The sequence below is a fragment of the Trichoplusia ni genome, chromosome 17 (assembly GCF_003590095.1).
Source record: "Trichoplusia ni isolate ovarian cell line Hi5 chromosome 17, tn1, whole genome shotgun sequence".
In the NCBI taxonomy this organism is placed as follows: Eukaryota; Metazoa; Arthropoda; class Insecta; order Lepidoptera; family Noctuidae; genus Trichoplusia; species Trichoplusia ni.
This window is the reverse complement of record NC_039494.1, coordinates 2,418,701-2,440,329: the sequence shown is the minus strand read 5'-3', so window position 1 is coordinate 2,440,329 and position 21,629 is coordinate 2,418,701. Positions and strand designations below refer to the sequence as shown.

General features: G+C 33.5%; 1 protein-coding gene across 4 annotated transcripts in view; it reads right to left on the bottom strand.

Annotated features, from left to right (window-relative positions):
- The window catches only part of LOC113502254 (GATA-binding factor C-like), an 88,368-nt gene extending 67,721 nt beyond the window's left edge, over positions 1 to 20,647 (bottom strand). For 2 of the 4 annotated variants that reach the window (XM_026883738.1, XM_026883741.1), the window contains exons 1-2: positions 13,283 to 13,385; positions 9,637 to 10,049 (exon numbers count right to left, since the gene is read on the bottom strand). In XM_026883738.1, the coding sequence (XP_026739539.1) occupies positions 9,637 to 9,880 (244 nt within the window). In that variant the 5' untranslated portion in view covers positions 9,881 to 10,049; positions 13,283 to 13,385. Of the gene's footprint in view, positions 1 to 9,636; positions 10,050 to 13,282; positions 13,386 to 18,111; positions 18,135 to 20,315 lie in introns of those variants that run through there. The other 2 variants (XM_026883739.1, XM_026883740.1) reach the window with 2 other exon arrangements.
- Positions 20,648 to 21,629: the final 982 nt, after the last annotated feature.

Below are 21,629 nucleotides of genomic sequence, written 5' to 3'. Positions count from 1 at the left end.
CAAATATAATAAATCAACAGATACATTATTACTTACTTAGTGGACATTTTAATCAATGTTATTCCGATGACAGATCGCCGCGATCGAATGTACTCTGATCAATATATAGCCGGTACAGTCACGAATACTTGGGCTGTAATAAACAATACCTATTAGTTGTTTGTTCGTGTTTGCTTGTGTAGTGATGACGTCATGAAGGTTGTTGAGTTGTTACTTTTAGTGCAGGTGACGTAAGTTGAGTTCGAATCCTTGAGTAGGACGAAAATATTGTTCAGAGTAAATAATTGATAAAGAAGAATAAGTAATTTATGGTCAAGAGTGATTAAAAGCACTTTTACATATTTTACCAAGCGTGGTTATTATTAAAATAAATTTGAGATAATGAATTCCGAAGCAAAGTTCTTTTTTTGAAAACGATTCTACTGGCAGCCAAAAGTACGCATGAAATAAAGTAATATCCAATAACATTGATATTTTTTAAATCAAACAAAAAAAAACACAAATGTCACATTTATTAAAAATTAACTGGTCGAGTTCAAACTCAGAATGACACTATTTTTAAAAACAGAACTCGTTTATATTCAACACAATCCCTAAACAAAACATCAAAAATCTCTTGTTTACAACAACTACATCAAGTTAGTATAACAGCACACCTGCGCTTGCGCACTGATGACGGTTATTGCGAGCAAGCTGTGCTCTTATTAAAGTATACAGGCTGTGCACTATACAGGCTGTTGTTGTTTGTCAGGTGCCTTATGACTGGGGTCAACGATTGGTACTAAGTACTTAGATAGGTAAGTAAATATGTAGCTAGGGTTATATCAATACTAGGGTTTGAAGATATAAATATTGCTTATGAAATGAAATGAAATGAAATGAAATATGAAGTAGTATTATGTAACTAGCTTTTGCCTGTGGTTTGTCCCGCGTTGATGTCGTTAATAGTTACAAAAGTTTACTTGAGGCGTATTCTAGAGTGAACGTCACCTTGACAAATTTGGTCACAATAGTTTTAGCTGTGAGAATTATGTAGGCAGAGTTATTTTATATTTGATTTCGATTTGAATGCGGTATATTTAACACTGGTAAGTGAAATTAAAGGTTATGAGAAATAAAAATGTACTACTTTAATAAACATTCTACAGTATTAACTTGTTAAAGATTTTTAATCCTTAAGAGAACATCGATATTCAAATATAAATGTTCATTTTATTTTAATAATACTGTAAATAGTCATTCATTATACTTGACTACTTTTTCAAATGTATAAACCAATGTTATGTTTCAACCTGACTTATTTCCATATGCACACAAAGAAAAATAACCTTAAGTTAACTAATAATAGAACGCTCTAATTAATTTAATTAATTAAGTGCAGACACATAAATTAATTAAGAAAAAGAATTAAAACGTATGCAAGCTGTTAGGTAGAAACCTTTTTAATAAAAACATGCTAAAATATGGTTTATTTAATTATCTTCGAGAATCAATAGAAGATTAATAGATTTATAGTTGAGTGCATTCGTTAAGAAAATTGCATTTAAAAGCTTAATGAAACAGATATTTTTAGGGTACCGCAGTAATACACTTAAAAACTCTTGACATTACCTACTTGGTCTATACTTAACTGTCAGTGAGTACATCACTAGTTCTTTTAAATATTAATATTTGTGTATTATGGAAATGAAAAATAAAATAATATTTAATTTAGTTTAAAAATAGATTAGAAGGCCGAATTAAAAAAAAAGCCATAGTTTATATTTAATGGCGTTTTTTCTTGTGTCTATTGTACCAAAATAAACTAATTACATACTTACAATGAAGTGCTTCTTTATTTTTACATAAAATTAAACATCTGTTTAAGGACGAATGGCATTGTTTATTTTATTATTATTGGTTTTTATAAATTCTATTTCTGTTTTTTGATAAAAAGTTGTTGGGTGCACTTTAGTTTATATCAATTTATTTTTGATATTCACTAAAAAGCTTTTATTATTTATTACGCTTAGAAAACTGAAGCACTTTATAGCCAATTGATTGCTTTTATACTTCTAATATAAGTGCTGTAGCAACATAACCTACGGAACTTTAAGCTTACAAAACACGCACTTAGCCACTTTTTATACGTCGTCGGGTCGATCAATGAAGAAGTTAATTTATTCTAGGACTTAAATACATTTTAAACTTAGTTTTATTCCCTTTGAGTATAACGTGGTACCCTCCTTGTAAAGAAATGGCGGCCATGGAACTACCTCGGACAAAGATTAACGAGCGAATAATTCAGGCACGTCACTACGAATGTTTTTATAAAACAAAATTAATACACTATTAGTTGGTTACCATGATTTGAAGGAATACTGCGGTGGTGTTTTAAAAATGAGTATTTATTGGTAGTCACATAGGTTCCATGTAACTGAAAAGACTGGAAGCCAAAGCAAATATAGCTTAAAAAAAGTTATGCTCCGGAGTTTGAATGTCAAATGTCTTTTTTATTGTTTTTTTTTTATATTTTGAATTTAAAAGATAATTTAAACAATCAATGTTAATATCAGATACAAAATCAGTGAACAAAGTATCAACGATTGTTATCATTCAAAAGTAACAAAGAGAGACAAATGCCGCACTTTCTCGCACAAAGGAGTGTCCATTCTTTACCGGGTGCAGTAATGAGTCTATGTCGTACCGTGGTAGCAGAACAGTGGGGCATAAATCATGGCCGGCCAGGAAATCATTCATCCTCAGTAATGTGCTGCGAAAATAGGCTTCTACTGGTACGACGCTAACGCCCCGCGCCCTAAATGTTTTCAAGCAAAAACGTTTTAATGAAAATATTAATGTTAAACTCTTGGCCATTTAAAACTTAAGTCTTTGTGTCACACGATTTTAATACCCTTATTTACTGCTTCAAGCAATGAAAGTAGAAATCTTAACTATGCTTTTCCAAAAATAGCGAAGTTCCCATAAACATTATAAACAATAACTCATTCATATCTGAGTTTAAGAGAAATGTTGATATGAATAAAGCTTATTAGAACACAATTCTTATTACTGGCATAATACAAAAAAAAAAAAAAAAAGTCCTACCACACAGGTGTCAGAAGAGACACTCGAAAAACATTTGAACAACGACTCTTTGTGAAGATAAAACTGTATTTAATTTTAATTCGTTATCTCATAATAACCTATCTGTTATTGTTTAAAAACATTCTAAATACAATATATAAATAGGTATATAATAAATCGTGAATTAATAATTAAGTTCTCGCTTATTGTAGTTGCTCTGTTAACAAGTTATTTTGCTGTGGCACGATCGCCATTAGTCCGACATTCGAGCCCAATCAATTAAAAAGAACACAAGCCATAGTTCAATGGCCGTTCCCACGACATTTTTGTCATAACTTCTGCTTAAATTTTAAACTGTAACCATTCTTGGGGTCGTCCGTAACCGCATATCGATGTATGACAAATCGTGACAAAACCACCGACTCATCTACACTAGTTAGTAATTTAAACTTACTCAAAACCTATGACAAACAATTTTGGACTTTATTTCCATGTAATAAGAAGGCTGGTTTATTAAATAGAGCTCTAAACAAACAGTAAAGTAAAGTTGGTATTTGTGTACACGAATTCATGTGGCTGGGCCGCATGCCTGCGTCTGCGCAACCTTCATCCATCAAGCTCGGCGCGCATCACCTTCAGCGCGGCAATCGACCGGAAACATACTCCTGCGCAGGCCAGCTCCACTTCGAGACTACGTAATTAAACAAACCCAAGAGAACGAATGTGTGAACGAACCCTACACACTTTAAAATAGTTTTCCCTTACAGCAGAAAATAAATTACCGGTCAATTGAGAGTACTACTCGCGAAACCGAGGACTACGTACAAATAGACGGTACCCATCAAATTTATGACCGTTAATGTTCGTTTTTTGATACGACTTACATGATCAGTGACAATTTTAACTGCCTAGCTATCACAGTTTACGATATACAGCCTTGTGACAGATAGACGGACCAACAAAGGAGCTCAGTAATAGGGTTCCGTTATCAAGTTATCGTAGGGAACCCTAAAAAAATAAGTTACACTCGTTAAACTATCCGCGATGCCAGTGTTACCCGTCATGAAGGCGATAACGAGATTACGAGAATATGACATTTAGATGCCTTTTTATACCATGGCGCTATGATAATTGTCTGCACATGCACGTAAACCATCAACAATTATAACTTTATTACCTACAAGACAGACCGCGCGAAATAAAACATTCTGTTCCAGCAACGCATCTACAAAAACACTAATTACTTTGAATTTATTATTTGAAAAAGCAAATATCATTTTCATCACTGCTAACGTTTTTTGTCGCTTCAGAAAAAACACTTCCTAACATGTCCCATAGCGATTATTATTCATTATCATGCAAACGACACGGAAAACACTACATCTGTCCCTTTTAATCTTAGACAGTTACGCATATATCTGTCTCTGTCATTCAGTCGCCAGAATTTAATATCAAATATCAATATTTGGATGCAATCAATCAAAGTTAATCACGCGAAAGATATAAAAGCAAAATGAATACATTAAGTTCTTTAGCTGGCGTCGGATGCATTCGAGCGCGCTCTACCGCCAGTATTTTTTGTATGGGGCCTAATAATGACCGATTAGGAAAAAAATACGCTGGGAACTCGTGTGCCCATTGTATTAAATACATTGTCATGACGTAAGCACATTTAAATATTAATTAGCTTAGATTATAATGGTAAGCTAGAGGCAATCAGACTGATCCGATGGTTCACAGCACCAATCTCCTTTATATGTAAATAAGTTTAGGTTCTGAGCACAAATTAAAACTGAGTTATTCGTTTATACTTTAATTTGAATGTAGTTATTGCTTTACGGACAACATACGTCTTAGCTAGGAGACGTAAAGTAGTAAGTGGAATTGAGTGGTGTTTTGTTAGTTAGGTGTGGTTTTGTTTTTGAAGTAGATATTTTCAATCCAATTAAATATTTTTATTTGCTTAAAATGTAAAACAACAAATGTAACAATTACACAAGTATTTCACTCTGCAAGATCAGAGCATGCGAATTTGAGTATTTGTAAAAACAGTGGCATATGAATAAAATAAATACTTTTTCAACAAAACGACTTGTAATAAGACATGACCAAGTAAATGTTCGTTTCATTAAAATATGAATGTGTTAACTTGGCGTCCACAAATAACATTTAACGGCAACAAAACGCCGTAACTTGTAACGAAACTTTAATAATTTTGCTCAACCATTCACGCTTACAAACAGAACTTTTCCAAGTGCATTATTTGTTCAAAATAGAAAGCTTAAAATAAAGGCGAACATTAAGAACAAGTTTCTGACAATGAACAAATGTGTTGTAATTTAAAAACTTAAGTAATTGGGTCGACTGGTCCCTCGGTCTCGCGATCGATAGGATGGAAGCACGCCAAACTTTTAACTACACTGAACGTCAATAAAACTGTGTTTTCTACTTGTTCGCCGGCAATCGATATTCCTAAGCGGTGTTGTTCGAATTGCTCTACTTTATGACTTGTATAATTCTCTTTGTGAGTTTAAAGTGTGGCATTTAATAGGTGTGTAGTTATTGTATTGAGAATACGTTTTGTTCGTAAGTATTGGTTTTAACAGGGGTGTGACTTTTAACTGCTTGGAGGGGTGTAAGCAATTACAATGTGTGTATTTTTTAAGCGGCAAAAAGGAGGTTTTCAATTCAGCGGATTTGTTTTTTTGAAGCGCTTAAGAACCCTTCTCTTATACGATAGAGATTCGGTTATAAACTGCGCTTGCGTCACTGCTCCATGTTCAAAAGTAAAAAAATGGCCGCCGTTAAATGTATTGTGACGGCTAATAAGCCGTTCTAATAACGGTCAGTTTAACTTAATTAATCGTGAAGAGCTTCTGCCTTAGACGTATACTTTCGATTTTATTTACTTTTAATTATTATCATAAGAGATTTTAATATTATGAGGATTAAGCGAAGCGTTTCAAACAATGTTTCTAATTAAAAAAATAAGTTGGTGTAGGTAGTGTCAGTACCTACTTGTCTTAGGCGAATAGCTTTTTAGAAAAATGTGCTTCTCCGTGTCACTTTTATAAAATTAAAAGTTATAGTCTCGACTCAAATCGTGACTACAGAATTTAGAAACAAAAACCTTTCGTAATATATTCAACCAGTAAAGGAGCAAACTTGGTATTTTATAATTTGTTCCAAATTAGGCACAGCGTCTAGTAAATCAAGAAATTACTCAGACGAAGTACGCATACCGCTTAAACTGCATAATATTGTTACAGGCCTACTTACAATCAAGATTCTACGCCGTAGGCCGAATAGAAACAACTACTAATGACATACCTAATAAGTAAACAAACCTTTTATGTTAAAAAGAATGCAAAAAAGTGCTAATTTAGACGCCTATGTGAGTCTCGGCTCCATACCATTGTTTTTCTAGCAGATATTTAATTCATGCGGTTTAACTATGCATGTCGCATGGACCCGGTTGCAAACTACAGGGGGAAAATAATTAACCGTTGATGGCAACATTATTTTGTGCCATGATTACGGGTAACGCGTGCGTGTGCGTCTGGGAGGAGATGTCGCGGCGTGCGCGGGCGCAGGCCCCACCCCCGCGCAGCTAATTGCGCCAATCTGCGGGGCGCGGCGCACGCACACGCGCGCATCGCACGCACACACACGTCACGCGGTGACAAACGCTGCATTCGCCGACGTATGTACCTTACTAGTGTATGTAAATGAAAATGTACGCAGAAGCTCGAGGAAACAACAGCAGTCATTACAGGGGAGCCTCAACACACCTCCACACAAAGGTATCCCATCACATATGTGGGAATCGCTCGTCTTTTATTTTTTTACGTCGGAGACATTCAATTATTTTTAATTATGTCATGTTTCGCACAATTACTTACAATAATAGGTGCTTAATAGTATATTTATAAAAGCCAGTGGAATACAGAACATCTGCTGAGTGAGTCGTGCACGAATTAGCAAAAAGAATGTTTAATCAAGGGAATGGTGGATGTATCAGTAGGTAGCCGGTCAGACGGGCGGACGGTGCAGACTCACTCGTGACTACATTCATTTATTTTACGAACAGAACGCGGTAATTGAAAAAATCTCATTTTCTCCCGTCTAGTGATGTAAACTTGTGTTAAAGGAATAATAAAAAACAAATGAACGTCTGGCGGTCGGTCCTGCCCCGGCTACTTGTTTGCTCATGTTTTACTATACCTACACTTTACTGAGCAACATTACTCAGCCGAGCGAAATTGTAAGTGTTAGGACCTACATAGAATTTTATGGGATTCATTTACATAGACATTCCAGTTATCGGCTTGAACATTTTATTAAAAAAATACCTTGAAGACAGCCTACTTTTATAGGGACGTGTAATGTAGAGTTTGATGCGCAGAACAGGTCAGTTCAGTAGTAATTTCTATCCACTTATCAGTATGTGGAATTGCGTAAGTAGACAAGCCTATAATTTAAAACAACGTACAACATTACAATTCATTTTTTTTCTGATAACATTTAACGCAATATGAGCTCTACTTGTTGGTACTAAGGTTGTGATTCAGTTGTCTTTGTAGAGATAACGGCTGGTCTGATGTTTGTCGTTGCCCAATAGGTGTGAAAATGTCGATTACACTTGGATACGAGTTCGATTTGAATGCGTACGTTATGATCGTCTGTTTGTTTCGCCTTTCATGCGATGTTGCCATATTTTCAGGTGCTCCGATGCTTTATTGTTTGAATCTTAAGCTGCCTTCGATATATTGAAGGTTATATGTTATGTTATTTATTTGGTTTTTTGGTGCAAACTATACAGTTGAACTGATTTTAGGTTTAATTATAAAAGTCATACGGTACTATGGCAAGTTTAATTTGACGTGGGAAAGAATCTACGTGGTATCTTTATTTGTTTGAAGTTCAGAGCAAATGAAATCAAAACCACCCATTAAGTTGGCATCGCGCAATAGGTGTAACATTTCAGAAGTTACCGTATAAAACCGACAGTAAAGTCCGAACTCTCACTGGTATAAATAATTTCCACTATGTCATCAATCGCTTCACTAAACCATAAATTGGGAGCGCGCGTCAAACCCGCGCGGTGTCGTGTTACAGGGATTCACCCGTCACCATGGCAACCGAGCTGTCATTAAAAAAACGTTTCATTAGCTCACCACCACGTCCCGACGAATTCCAACAGAATTAACATAAAATGTTTTCGTTTACTTCAGATAAATCCTTGTACCAATACAAAATGATCACAGCGTTCTTATGAGAGAGCCACATACGCGTGGATTGTTTCGTTAATAAAATAGCTATAACAACACAAGAGCCGCTGGTGACGCGCCCGGGCAGCATAACCTCGGTAATAAAGTTAGTGACCAAAGTGAAAACGATCCGAGTTGTCATCGTTGCAAGTTTATGTCCGTCTCAACGCGTTTAAATACTGTTTTTATAACTCCATGGGCCATGTTCAGCGATCAAGCGCCGATTCGACAAAGAGAAACATTTCAAAAACCGCCTATTTATGCGCAAGTTAAACATATAAACGGACGGTAACCCGTGTCATTTTAATATGGTAGATAACAAAACTAAGGAGCGATTTTCTTTTAATATTTTTTAATTTACTTATCTGTCGGCGGGAATCAATGTTTCACATAATTTTATATGTAAGTAACCTAATCGAAACGCCGCCGTGTGTCAACAGACGAATTTACCAGATTCAGATATAATCAGAGCGACAAGAAGCCGCATCGGAGCCCGACACTAACACGATAACAGAGTGGGCTTACAAACAGGCCGGGGCGCGATGGCGGGCGGTCGGGCGGCCGTCCGGCCATCGCGACCCGCACATAAACTAACGCACATAACTGCTGAGAACGCGACGAAATCAATTCCCAGTTCCGATTCCGAGAAGTGACACAGTTTCTTAAGTGTCACATCACTACCGACGGACCTCTAAATAAATTCTAATCGTCCCCATACGGCCCGCATGCCAATCTAGCCCCTAACACCACGCTATAGGTGAAGTTTTGTACGCGACGCTCCGAGTAGTTACAAATATAAAGAAGAGCCACCTGTCCCCACGAAAATCTTTATAGCCGCCATAAAATTTAAACCTCAAACGAAAAAAACAAAATGTATGGAATCATTTTTTTTCTTTTCGGAGCGGGTCCATTTTAGATCGTGTTTACCTAAGCTGTCACCTTACAGAATGGCGATTTTGACTGGTCGGAGCCGTTGAATTAATTGTGGAGTTTTGGAGAGATATCGTCTGATGTGCGATAACGCTGTATGGACGAGCTGCCTACCGTCTGTGAGAGCAATTTGCTTAATTCTGACAGTTTCGGGCGCGGAATTAGAGGGATCTTAACATGCTTAATTGTTACGACGTCCAGTTCTGGGACCCGATATTAGTAAATTGTGTGTAATGTGATGATGTAGAGATTACTTCGAACGATCAATTAAACGTGTGATGTGCCAAACGTACATCTCTGACATTCCATCATCTTATTTGAATTACGCGAAGTTTCTTGCGGGCTGATAAAGTTTTAGATAAGTACTTACCGTGTGAGGAGACAGCGGCGGAGTAGGGCCCGTGCATCTGCTGGTGGTAGTACCGCGCGCGGCTGTGGTGGCCGCCCTCTAGCGGCGAGTGGAAGAAGCCGTCGCCATTGGCGTCGGCGGTGACGTCGCCGGCGGCCGGGCTGCCGTTGACGCGGCCCTCGTACCAGCGCTGCTGCAGCGCGCTGGCCCCCGAGCCCGCTCCCTCGCCACTCATGTCCATGGCCGATCCGACCTCACACACCATGCATCGCTTTTATACACACGCACTATAAGTCCACTCCCCTATCAACATTTCCTAAAGTCAGTCAGTTTTATAAGCCCAACCTATAGGTAAGTCAGGTTCAGTCTTAGCATCGTCTGGTGCGGCCGGTCTTAGTTCGACGTGTTGGTCGACCAGATCATATTGCACGTATCTGTGGAAGATAAACCTTTATTAGTCACCAAATCAATTTATACAACAAGGTGATAGATGGCTACTGCTACTGCAATCTGAATTTATCAGAATGAAAGTACATTTCAGGTAGTCACGTACTAAACAAATGAAAATGACATTACTAAGTAGTTTGTTCAACATCAAAGACAAATCCGAGCAGGTGTATTGTCAAAAAAAAATAGACAATCAATTAAGATAATAGTGGTGTGCTATCAAATACGTCTGCGATATCGACACGCTCCCAATTTGATTAAGTGATAAGGTAGGAACAACACTCGGACCGCCGCGATAAGCGATAACCACGTATTAATGTTGTTGGCCAACCGAGCCGTGATTTTTATTACCACTACACTCGCCAAACATATCTTTTGATGACGCACTTGTAGCTTATGGTTGGCCTTTTGTGTGATACCTACTGGAATATCACGCTACTAGTGTGATGATACCTTGCTTTACTTTATCTTCGACCTTTTTTAATATCATTGTGTTAGGTAACAATCATGTATGTCCCTTTAGACCAATTTTGTCCCATGTTGTACATTAAACACTTTATGATCCTGACAAAATACACACAACAACAATTTAACGAACATACTTGCATTGTACGCACACAATACAATTTATTTAAATTACGTATTATTTGGGTGACACCGCGTTCCATATGGCTAGATAAGTAAATTGAATCAGATGTATCAACCAATGTCATCTATCTGAGATTAAATTTAATATAAATAAACAAATCGCTTGATTTTTGTATCGATGCAATAAGTATTTAAACTAAACGTATTTTTTTTTACATCATAGATTAAAATTTAATTGTTAAAACTATATACATAAATAGCGGCCATTTTAGCCTGCTCATTTAAAAATCGAAGATATTAATTTTGAATATCAATTTTTGGATTTTTTAATTCACAGTCAATAAACAAAACGTTTCGAAAACGTTTGAATTTAATAGTAAAAAATCTACATACATTTTTGTTTTTTAAGTCTAGTCCGAAAAATTGCCTCAGGTTAGGTAAAATCTAACTTTCGCTTAAATACTTTCCAAAATGTCTCCCATATGTCCGTATTGGGTGACATTTTGAAAGTATTAGCGGTCCATCTAAGAATTATAATGAGCTACATTTTCGATTCAGACATTTATCAACTTCACTAATATTTTAGAATTAATTAGTCATAGACTTTATTTATACATTCTAAATCAGAAAATTGCACTTAACAAAAAGGGTTTTGCCCTTTGCAATCGAATTTATTTAAACTTATGTATTTAAATTACGTAGGTACTTAGAAAACGCGACAAAAAAGCTTTTTTATTACATTAATTTATTACCAGCCTGTAAACTGCGCTCATAGAAATCAGTGCAAAGAGACCCTTTGTCACTAAAAATAATGATGATTTAACAAACGCCATATCAGTTAATTATATTCTAATTATGTTTTTCATGTAGGTTGTTAATGTCAAACTATGACATTCAAATAACAATGTAAAAGATTTGCATTCAATCCCATTTTTGCCGTGGGATTCAGAATAAATGTTAGAAGGTCAGTAAGTTATTTCTTAATCTAATTTTAAATATTAGATATCTAAAACTTTATTTAGTGTTAAACTAGTGCCTGGGAACTATCTTTGTTGTTATATCAATCTATAAGTAGTAGGAAACTTAGATGTGGTAGATAAAAAATAGAAAAAAAAAACCATAATTACTATTTGACAGAAACGCTTATTTCTTGTGTAAATGAAAATAATATTATTTAGATGCCCTTGGATCCTTTCCAAACAGTTATTTTTTTTCATAGTCACTATAATAGCACTTATTAAAAAAAAAAGTTGATGAAGGATATGAAAGTGCATTATTATTAATGACTCATACATGGTGTAATAACAACCTAAAATTATTTATAGAAACTTCGAATTGTTCAAGGATCCGTGTACAACATAAGCAAATTATTTTTAAGCAATTAATTATAGTCAAGATTAGATACGTCAGATATTCCAATCGCGATAATATCGATTTATATTATTATCGATACTATAGTGTTTAATTAAAAGCAAATTCCAACTCACTTCCTTATCAATTTAATAATTCGATTGATATTAGGTATTATTCTTTACATTTCCTTAGAAAATAGAATATATTTATCTATTATATACATATATATATATATATATATATATATATTTATCTATAGAAAAATAACCTGTAGGTATTTTCCTTTGAACCCTAAAAATTGCCTCTGAAGTCTAATAACAATGCACAGTTATCAATTAGAAGTTACAAAAAATCGTTCACAAAAAAGTATCTATTAATATTACGTCAAAACAGGGCTAACGATACTTTTCAATACATTTTTATACACAAATTAAATTTTTTGTCAATGCATTTTCACAAACATTTTTGGTATTCATAATAAAATAAAATATTACTTTTGAATTTTAACTGCAAGCATTAAATAAATCTCTACGTTTAATAACGCATGTTTGCTATTTTTATCGAAAAATATTATTTCTTATTGCACTAAGTAAATATTTTAATTGTATTAGTTGAAAAGCGATGAGAATGTTGTAGGGTAATTTAATAAAGTCTAGACTAATTTTAATATCATATCCTAATTTTTTAAATTACTATATGTTTGTTTATACAGGTCCTCAATTTACAGTTTTTTTTTAATTATTAGAGATTTCTTTTTAAATGTTGCTAGTATTTATACAAATATTTATATAATGCCGTGGTAGACTTAGATTTTTAATCATATTTTCATAATTAAATTAAAACATAAGAAAAAAATCCTAGGCCTTGAAGAATACACTGAAAAAACAACTAATGCCATTATAATATTTATTATTAGCGTATTATAGTAATTTAAATTACCACAATAGCCATTAATGTTTAAGAATACCAGTTACTTACATAAATATAAATAATTCATTTCTATATAGATATTGTTATACAACTTATAAAAATTAAAATACAATAATTTCTATCTTTTATAATTATAATGAGCATTTTTATGTGTTTAACATATCCTAAATAGACGAAAACGGCCATATATAACGTGTAGAACATAAAAACGTAAAAAACAACGGTCTCTGTAATAAAAAGAGGTTAGTTAAAAATGCCAACTTTTTACAACAGGCCGTTAAAAGATTCCAGTATCTATAAACGAAAGACGCACGAAAAAAGTAAGCAGTTCTAAAATCAAATCCCTTACCGCTGATTAGATGAAATCTTCTGGTCGATAATTTCCAATAAATATAAGATACAGTACAGCTAATGATCTTTAACAACCGTTGACACCGCTATCTGGCCATCGACTGAAAACCGGATTTGCCGATAAAAAAAAGAAATCACACGTTTTTATCGCAAATTACGTCGATTTTATGTGATTTCCTCGTAATATCTTGCGATAAGAAGGCTTATCGGGCGGCACCATTGCTCTATAATCACTATTTTTCACTAATTCAATGATTTTAAAACTTATCGTATTATACCAATTGACTTAACGTACCAGCAATATTTACGGGCGATGCGATCGCTCTGTTCGTTAATAATTACGATAAGGATTTCAAGAACAATAGGAATTTAATTTATTGCTCTGGACAATATTCAAATCTACCCGTATTAAAAGCAGTGCTAGATCAATTTCCACATGTAGAAAATTTCATCAAAATTACTCTATTAAGATTTTTAACAAAATGATTAAGTTTTATAACAAAACATTGATGAAGAGATTGTTTCTAGTAATATAGTGACCTGCTATCTGGCTTTGGTTGACTCTTGTAAAACAAACTTGGCAAATATCTATGTGTCTATCATACCCATAAATGGTAATGCCCAATTAGATACTAATGAGTCACAATAATAACAAGTCTAACATTATTCAAACTAAGAACTCTAAGTAAAAAAATAACTAAGTTATAAATAAATAAAAAACGATAAAACGACAGCCGGACTAGCGTCCCTCAAGGTCCCGCAGATATAGATTATTAGATATAAAAGATATTTTAGTATTATAATTTATTTGTAAAACATTGGATATTTACATAAGAGGTATGTTTGTAACTTATCAAATTATAAAAAATCCAAACTTCCAAAAGTTGCTTAACTTGGATTTTGATTTTTATCAAAATGGTCAAAAAAAGTGCATTGTCTGAAAAATTTTAACTCTCTACCTGTATCTCTCTGTATTGCATACAGTCAGGTGACAAATGGATAAACAGCAGAATGTAAGTATTAACCTTAATAGGGTCACCTTTTTTAGTAAGGAGCGTTAAAAACTTAGGTATAAGTGCAAATGAGACTATGCGCTAAACCCTGGTTGCATTTATCAAAACCCTTTTCACACATTTAAAACTGAATTATTTAATAAATTGAGATCATATCTTAAAATCAGCTGATATAAATCTAAGCATAATTCACACTCAATATTGTCTAATATGTATTCATATTGGTATCATAGTTGTGATATTATCATAATTTTGTGATTGGACATAATTTTCACGGAACTTTTTTTTTAGGAATGGACTCCAGCTGTGATAGCTTTTAATACATGCTAAATGTTCTTTATTAAATAGTGTATAATATAAGATTTATGACATGGGATATGATGTATATATACACATTTTAATATTAGGGTCTTAATCTAATACTAACTTAGACTTCTGACACGGTAAGTGATACCTTTTTTTCAAATATTTGTATAATTGAACATCAAAATACTTTATACTTGTATCTTATAGCGTAGTTAAAGCAGTAATATCGAAATCGATTCTTAGGTTGTAATAAAAATGTATTTTTTAAACAAAGTTCAAGAGTTTTAATGATAATAAATATATTTATTTATTTTACTTTTAACTTTGGTATCTTCCGTAAAAGACGCAACTAGTATTCTTAAAAAAAAAGACAAAGCACAATTATTAATTTTTTTACAATTTTATCTTTATAAACATAATACTATCGAAAAAAAAATATATCCTACTCGTTTCAATTAAACTTATCGAATGCACTCGAGTATTTGCTTGAACACAAACTGGTCTCACAATTGATCCGGCAAACGCAAGTGATCGATGCGCAAGCGCAGCTCACTTATCTATACTACGTAGGCCTATCGCAGCTGGGATCGAGATCGCGAGCGGTAGCACATTCGAGTTATAAATCATTGCTGATTGCCTATAACTCGGTACCAATGATAAACATTGTGATTTTACACCCGTCCAACGGCTTAAATTATAACTTCATGAATATTATTAGGGTTCAATGAGAGTTACGGATATATTCTCGCGGTTGAAATCACAATCAGAAGCTGTAATAGCTGTATCAGGGTAGGATTATGTGAGTGTTGTCAATTTAGGTAGCAATAATAAATTGTAGACTTAAAAAGTACAGTTATGTCAAATGCGTTATTTAAATATGACATAGGAAAAACTGGCATAGGAAAAAAATGAATTAAAATGTACATTTTTTTTTCAATTACAAAAATTATACATCTTTATTTTCAATTTTCATGTAACAGTAGGCCAGCTTAAATTAAAAAAAAGACTTACAACTGCTACAACATATCTTCAGCTTAAATTGTGCGACGGAACCCAAAATACAATTGTCCCCTAACCGTACAGAAATGAGTTTACTTATTTGCATCGAACAATGTTGTTGCTCTAGTCTCTATGAGTGTTACATGGCTACACTGACAATACTGGCTCCTAATAAATCAACGCTAATTTAAAAACAAACATTGAAGTGCTAAGAAAGAGGAGAAAGAGTGAATTCTTTTAATTATGTTTTTTTTTTTACAACTGTAAATGGAAAAGATTCTACGCATCTTAGTAAGTCATACTTTCTCTAATTCTGTTATCATTAAAAAAGCATTTAATTTTTTGTTCGGTATTCAAATTAACTTAAAAGGAATCTCGTGAAAATGATATTATAAATGCAAAACAATCCCCAAACCGCAATAAACAGTTTCCAAAATAAAAAAATCAAACGATCCCAATTAAGTTTAAGATAAACAAATTAATCTAATAATCATCATCGTAGCTTACACACGCGTTTACACTTTCCTATCTACCTTATTAAGATTAGGCCAAGGCCCAATTAAGATAATTGATTCCCCACGGACCTCCAAGCGAGGCCTAAATCTCAAACAAAAAAAATCGAGTAATCTCCAACCTTTATCGATTCTGCTCGATACTTAATCGATTCAGAATTTCACTATAAAAATATTTGGTGTTAACCTTTTTATTAATAGTTTTATTATTGTTATTATGAAGTTTTAAAACGATGTATCGATTCTTCCCACGTCAGTTTACTTTGCTGTAGGCTTTAGATGAAAGATAACAAATATACTTATTTATACTTGAATAATAGTTGTTCGTTCGTAACTGGCCTTTTAACGTCCTATTTTTACCACTTTTTACTATTAATTATATACGATTAATCATGCTTTTACTAGGGTAGACATCACATTGACATACACTTTATGAAATTTTGTTTCTTACCGAACAAATACTGTTCTTAAATGGCTTTACTTAAACAAATGGCGTAATATAACATCTCACAAGCAATTTATATGTTAATACAAACGGTGGAAGAACTAAAAAGGTTATGCTTGCATCCATATATAGAGTAAAATGGCTAGATGCAACAAAGATTCTAGTGCTAGAAAGGAGGTCGGAATGTTTTCATATTTGCCTATGAATAATAATTATTTTTCGTCCCAAATTCAGAATTTCAGTTTCTAATAAAAAGTTATGAATACAAGATGATACAAATCAAGTCACTTTGCTTACAAATTAAATGATTTGTTGGAAATAACACAGTTTACCTCTGATTAGTGTTTAAGACGACAATTTATTTTACCTGTGCCACGACGGGTCAAACAACAATCGGCCGGGCTCGCACCCAAACAGATTGATCGATGCCTTTAACTATAGCCTCGAATAATTTATCGATTCTCGATTGTCAGTTCTCGATTTTTATTGAAAACCCTATAATCCACTGTTGATAGTTCATAGTGTTTATTCATCCGTTAGAATTGATTAAACAATTTGTAGACGAGTGTTAATTGATCGATTAACTAATAGCTGTATCGATTATTGATCGTTGAATGCTATGTTAGCATATTTACCTACACCTTGTCGACACTGTATAATACATTTATGCTTAACTTAAACATCTATGTAAATAAATTATGTATAAAATTAACACAACGAAAAAAATATGTTTGGAAATGTTTTTGCCATATTTTATGCAAAGCTAATGATTAGAAAACGATGTTTATCTGATTTTTAGACATGGCCGACATGATAAAAATATTGGCATAGAAACTTTTTTAGGTTAAAAACATAATATAATGTCTTAACAGCTTTTAATGGGAGCAACAAATGAATATACAATTAAATGTAAAATGTAGAGTCTAAATTCAAATCAGGTTACAATTATTTCTATTCTACAAACCAATTTATTAAGAACTCTCTTACTAAAGGAATTAAAGGTGTAATTTAGATTTAATACCAGTAAAACTTTAGTAAAAATTTAATACCAGTCTGTAAACTTTGGGTAAAATCCTCTTTCCGCGTACAAAGTATACGAATTGATTTTAAGTACTTGAACTGCAAAATAAAGTTCTTATAAATAATGTTAATAACTTAGTATCAACATGTGACTATGCTTTTACAATGTGCTACTGATTCAGCTACTTAGACATTTTATGGTGCGAATATGACGACTTAATTCAAAGAGAATCAAGGAGTCAATTAATAGTAATTCCGAACCGAAATCCTTGTTAACATGTCAAAATAAACGAATATCGATTTTACGCATCTTCTAGCATATATTTGAATATGTTACCTAATACCGAACTGGGCGGAATAGATGGAATAAATACATTTTTATAGAAACCAATAAATATACGTGGCCGCCAAAGAGTGTGACAGGATTTAGCCTTACGCAAACTACTGTGAGAACGTTAAGAAATACGTACATTAATATTTTAACAAGTACAATATTAGATAATAATTATTTATAAATTACGGTATTATTTACAGGATATAGCACTACACACATAGATCCAACGGAAACGTCTACTTCGTACAAACACATACACAATGTGAAGGCTTATCGGCAGCTAATCGATTTGCGTTTGCGCATCTCGGGGCGCATTCAAATTTCGAACGACTGTCATGGCGGCCAGTGCGATTGGCCGAAAACGGCCGAACGGCCGATATGAAAAACGTAGTGATGTGACATTGACAATGATTGGTGGATGAGACACTTTAAACAAAGGGTACTTTATAGATAAACACACATGCAGAACTCACAAACACATTGAAACGAATGTTAACATGTATTCGTACAATGTATGTAGATTATTGTAGATGTATTTATAAGAGCGCGTCCTATTTTGTTTTTTTTTTGCAAGATTTATACATAATTGTGAATGTAGAGGCATACGTAGTAGGTTACGCAAAATCATTAGGTTTATTTTTAGTGTAGTAGAAAAATAAATTCTAGCTTTTGTCATTGTTTGCTATGTAGGTAACCGTCTTATTAGTCTAACGAATAGAGTTAGAGGAATATTGCTTACTTTACGTTTATTTTAGGTTTAGAAGAGTCTGCACAAAAGTTATATCTGCTACTATTCCTGGCAAACCGCTAATAGTAAGTTAAAGTGACGTAGCACAAGTATATTAAAGTGACGGTGAGTCACTTTTAGAAAAGTAATGTCAATACCATACAAATTAAATTTCTTTATTAATCAAGGGTTATTTTTTAGGCCTTATCTATTTAGTTTATTTGATGCAGGTTTGTGCAGCTTTTCCACTCAGTTTTGATCTAATCAAAGTAACAAAATTGTCTATATAAAGGTCCTAATAGAAAGCCATAAAAGGTATCTTTAAAAAATATGAACATAACCTCGCTTCACATAATAATGTAGAAAACTTGTTTATCCTTTAACCAGGTAAACGTGATAATTTTAAATACATTATATCTATTAATACATACATTTAATAGGAACATAAATGTACGTTTTGTTATCTAAGTACAGTCGGTTACAATTTTACGATAAGATAATCATGGAATTAAGTTAATAATAATTTTATGGCTTTATTATCTTTATATCTTTCGCTTTTTAATACGAGTGTACTTTTTACTTTTAATTGGTGATAATGTTAGTTAAATTATGATAAAAATATTAATACTGAGATGTTTAATATTTTTTATGCTTTATAGTAAAAAAGAGAGACAGCGCTTTAATTGAAATTCCAGCCTCAGTTATTATATATTGTGAAATACGGTATCAAATTATGTCATACTCAACAAATGTCGAAAATAAAACATCTAACTTACAATAAAATAATTGACCGCGAAATACAAGGCAAAGATAAAGAAAAAATAGGCGATATATTATCTATCTAATCTACACAACAAAAAATCTTATTTGATATAGCATACATTATTATAGAAATTAAATATTTGCAAATAAACACATAGACTCGTGAAAACCCGTTTAAATCTTTTGTAGAGCAAGTATACACACCACTTAATAATTGTATAGTTAAATACATTAAAATCATTTAACACATATTAAGAATCAAATAAAAACCGAATTCAATAGAACACATAAAATTAGAATCATTTCAGATAAAACTGTCATATTTATATCACACTGATAAGAATCATTAGCATAAACTATAAAAATAAAATTTATTTAAAATGTATTTTTAATAAACTGATGCGTGTTAACGTGTAATAAATTATTTATTTGATTTTAATAAATTTGATTTATATTTTTGTATTAATATTTTGATGTTAATATTATTTTTATGAAAACGCACTTTTGTCCGACGGGAGTGCAATCGACTCTATATTTCTTGAAGAAAGTTTTTTGCAAAATACCTTATTTATTTTATAATGTAAGTTTATTTGTCATTTGCCTTATTCTTTGAACTTTTTGAGGCACCTTGTAGTATTTTATAAGTTGACTTTATGTATTTTTTGTTGCTGTTGCTTGATCAAAATGTAGAGCCGAGTGTTGTTGTTATAAATTTGTAAAGTGGATTACCTTTGTAATTGTTAACACAGTGGTCTTCTATTGCTTGAACTTTGTAGAGCATGAGTCATCAAATTCAGAGGAATGTCGATAGTTACGAATTTAGAAAACAAAACAGTTGCTGTTTATTTTTACACTGAGCAAAAATAACCTCTACATTTGTAATGAAGAAAAAATTATAATTAAAATGAAATACCTCGAATGTCCTTATCTGGTGCTTATCACAATGTAGTTCACTATCACTATGTATCACTGTAAATACTGTGCAGATGCAAAAACACACTGAAATCATGAGCTCCATTCCGTTTGCATGTTCATTTTCATTGGGAAATCGGAAAATTCTCTATATCACAGGTCACTCGTTCTATTATCTACGACGATAGAGTTTTGTATCTACAGAATATTAAACCGCGGTTATGTTTGAATTACAAAAACAGTCCATGTTAAGAGCGCAAGCGCAAGTGCGGCGACGTGAAGGCGTGCGGCACGTGATGCGGCGTCGATGGGACGCAACCCGACACTAAACCAGTCGTGTGACTTTTTGTTGTGAACGCGCGCAATCGGCCGCCCTCGGCTGCGCTCGCTACCGCCGACCGGCGTTCGGAAGGAGCGGCGCTCTGATTGGCCGCCGCAAGACTCGGGCGGTGGGTGAGGGCGGGGCCCACACCGCGATGGGAGTGTTCTCTTTTCAAATATTCTTTTTCTCTTTTTGGGCGGGTAGTGCGGTGGTGTGCGTTAGTCGAGGCGCGCGCGCTGTTGGTGATGGATGGCTCGGCTGCGGCCGACGCACAATATATTCTGTTATGCCGGATGATGGCTGCCCGACGGGTCCTAACAAGATTAATTACCTAAAATTAGTGGTACTATCGCAATCAGAACGACACCCTATCAAACAATAGCGGTTACTTTATTAAGATTAGTCTATTTTGAATCTTATTTGCAAGTTTGTTGATTAAACAGATTCTGTAGATATATTTAACTGCACACAATACACAGTTAAACATCGTTAGCGAAGCCGTTTATTTAATTTAACGAACGAAAGATGGTCGTTTGTTTCTAACGCCATTACATTTTATTAAAATGATAGAGATTGTTGCTTAGGTGTTAAGTTACTGCTTCCTGTGATCAGTAAATATGTACATTGGGCCTTAAGAAGTAGCTACTTATGATAATATTGTTTATGAAACTTGTTTAGTAAAACTCTCCCTACGAATACTTACATATAAATTGATAGTAAGAAGTGTTATAGGACTTAATTTATACCTATGTATGTTATAGGCAGTCGCAAATAGTTGGAAGAATATTTACATTATCCTATCATTTATTAAAATATTTCTGTAAGATTGTTCTATTATTAGGTACACATATAGAGGCTCTATACTAGAGTTATATTAAGACAGTTCAGTAAAAGGAAGGAGAGTAGAGATTAATGGATGATCATGGTCAGTGAACTATATCGCTTAGTCGTAGGGTCCTTAGACTCTACATTACCTTCTTTGTAATGAACGTA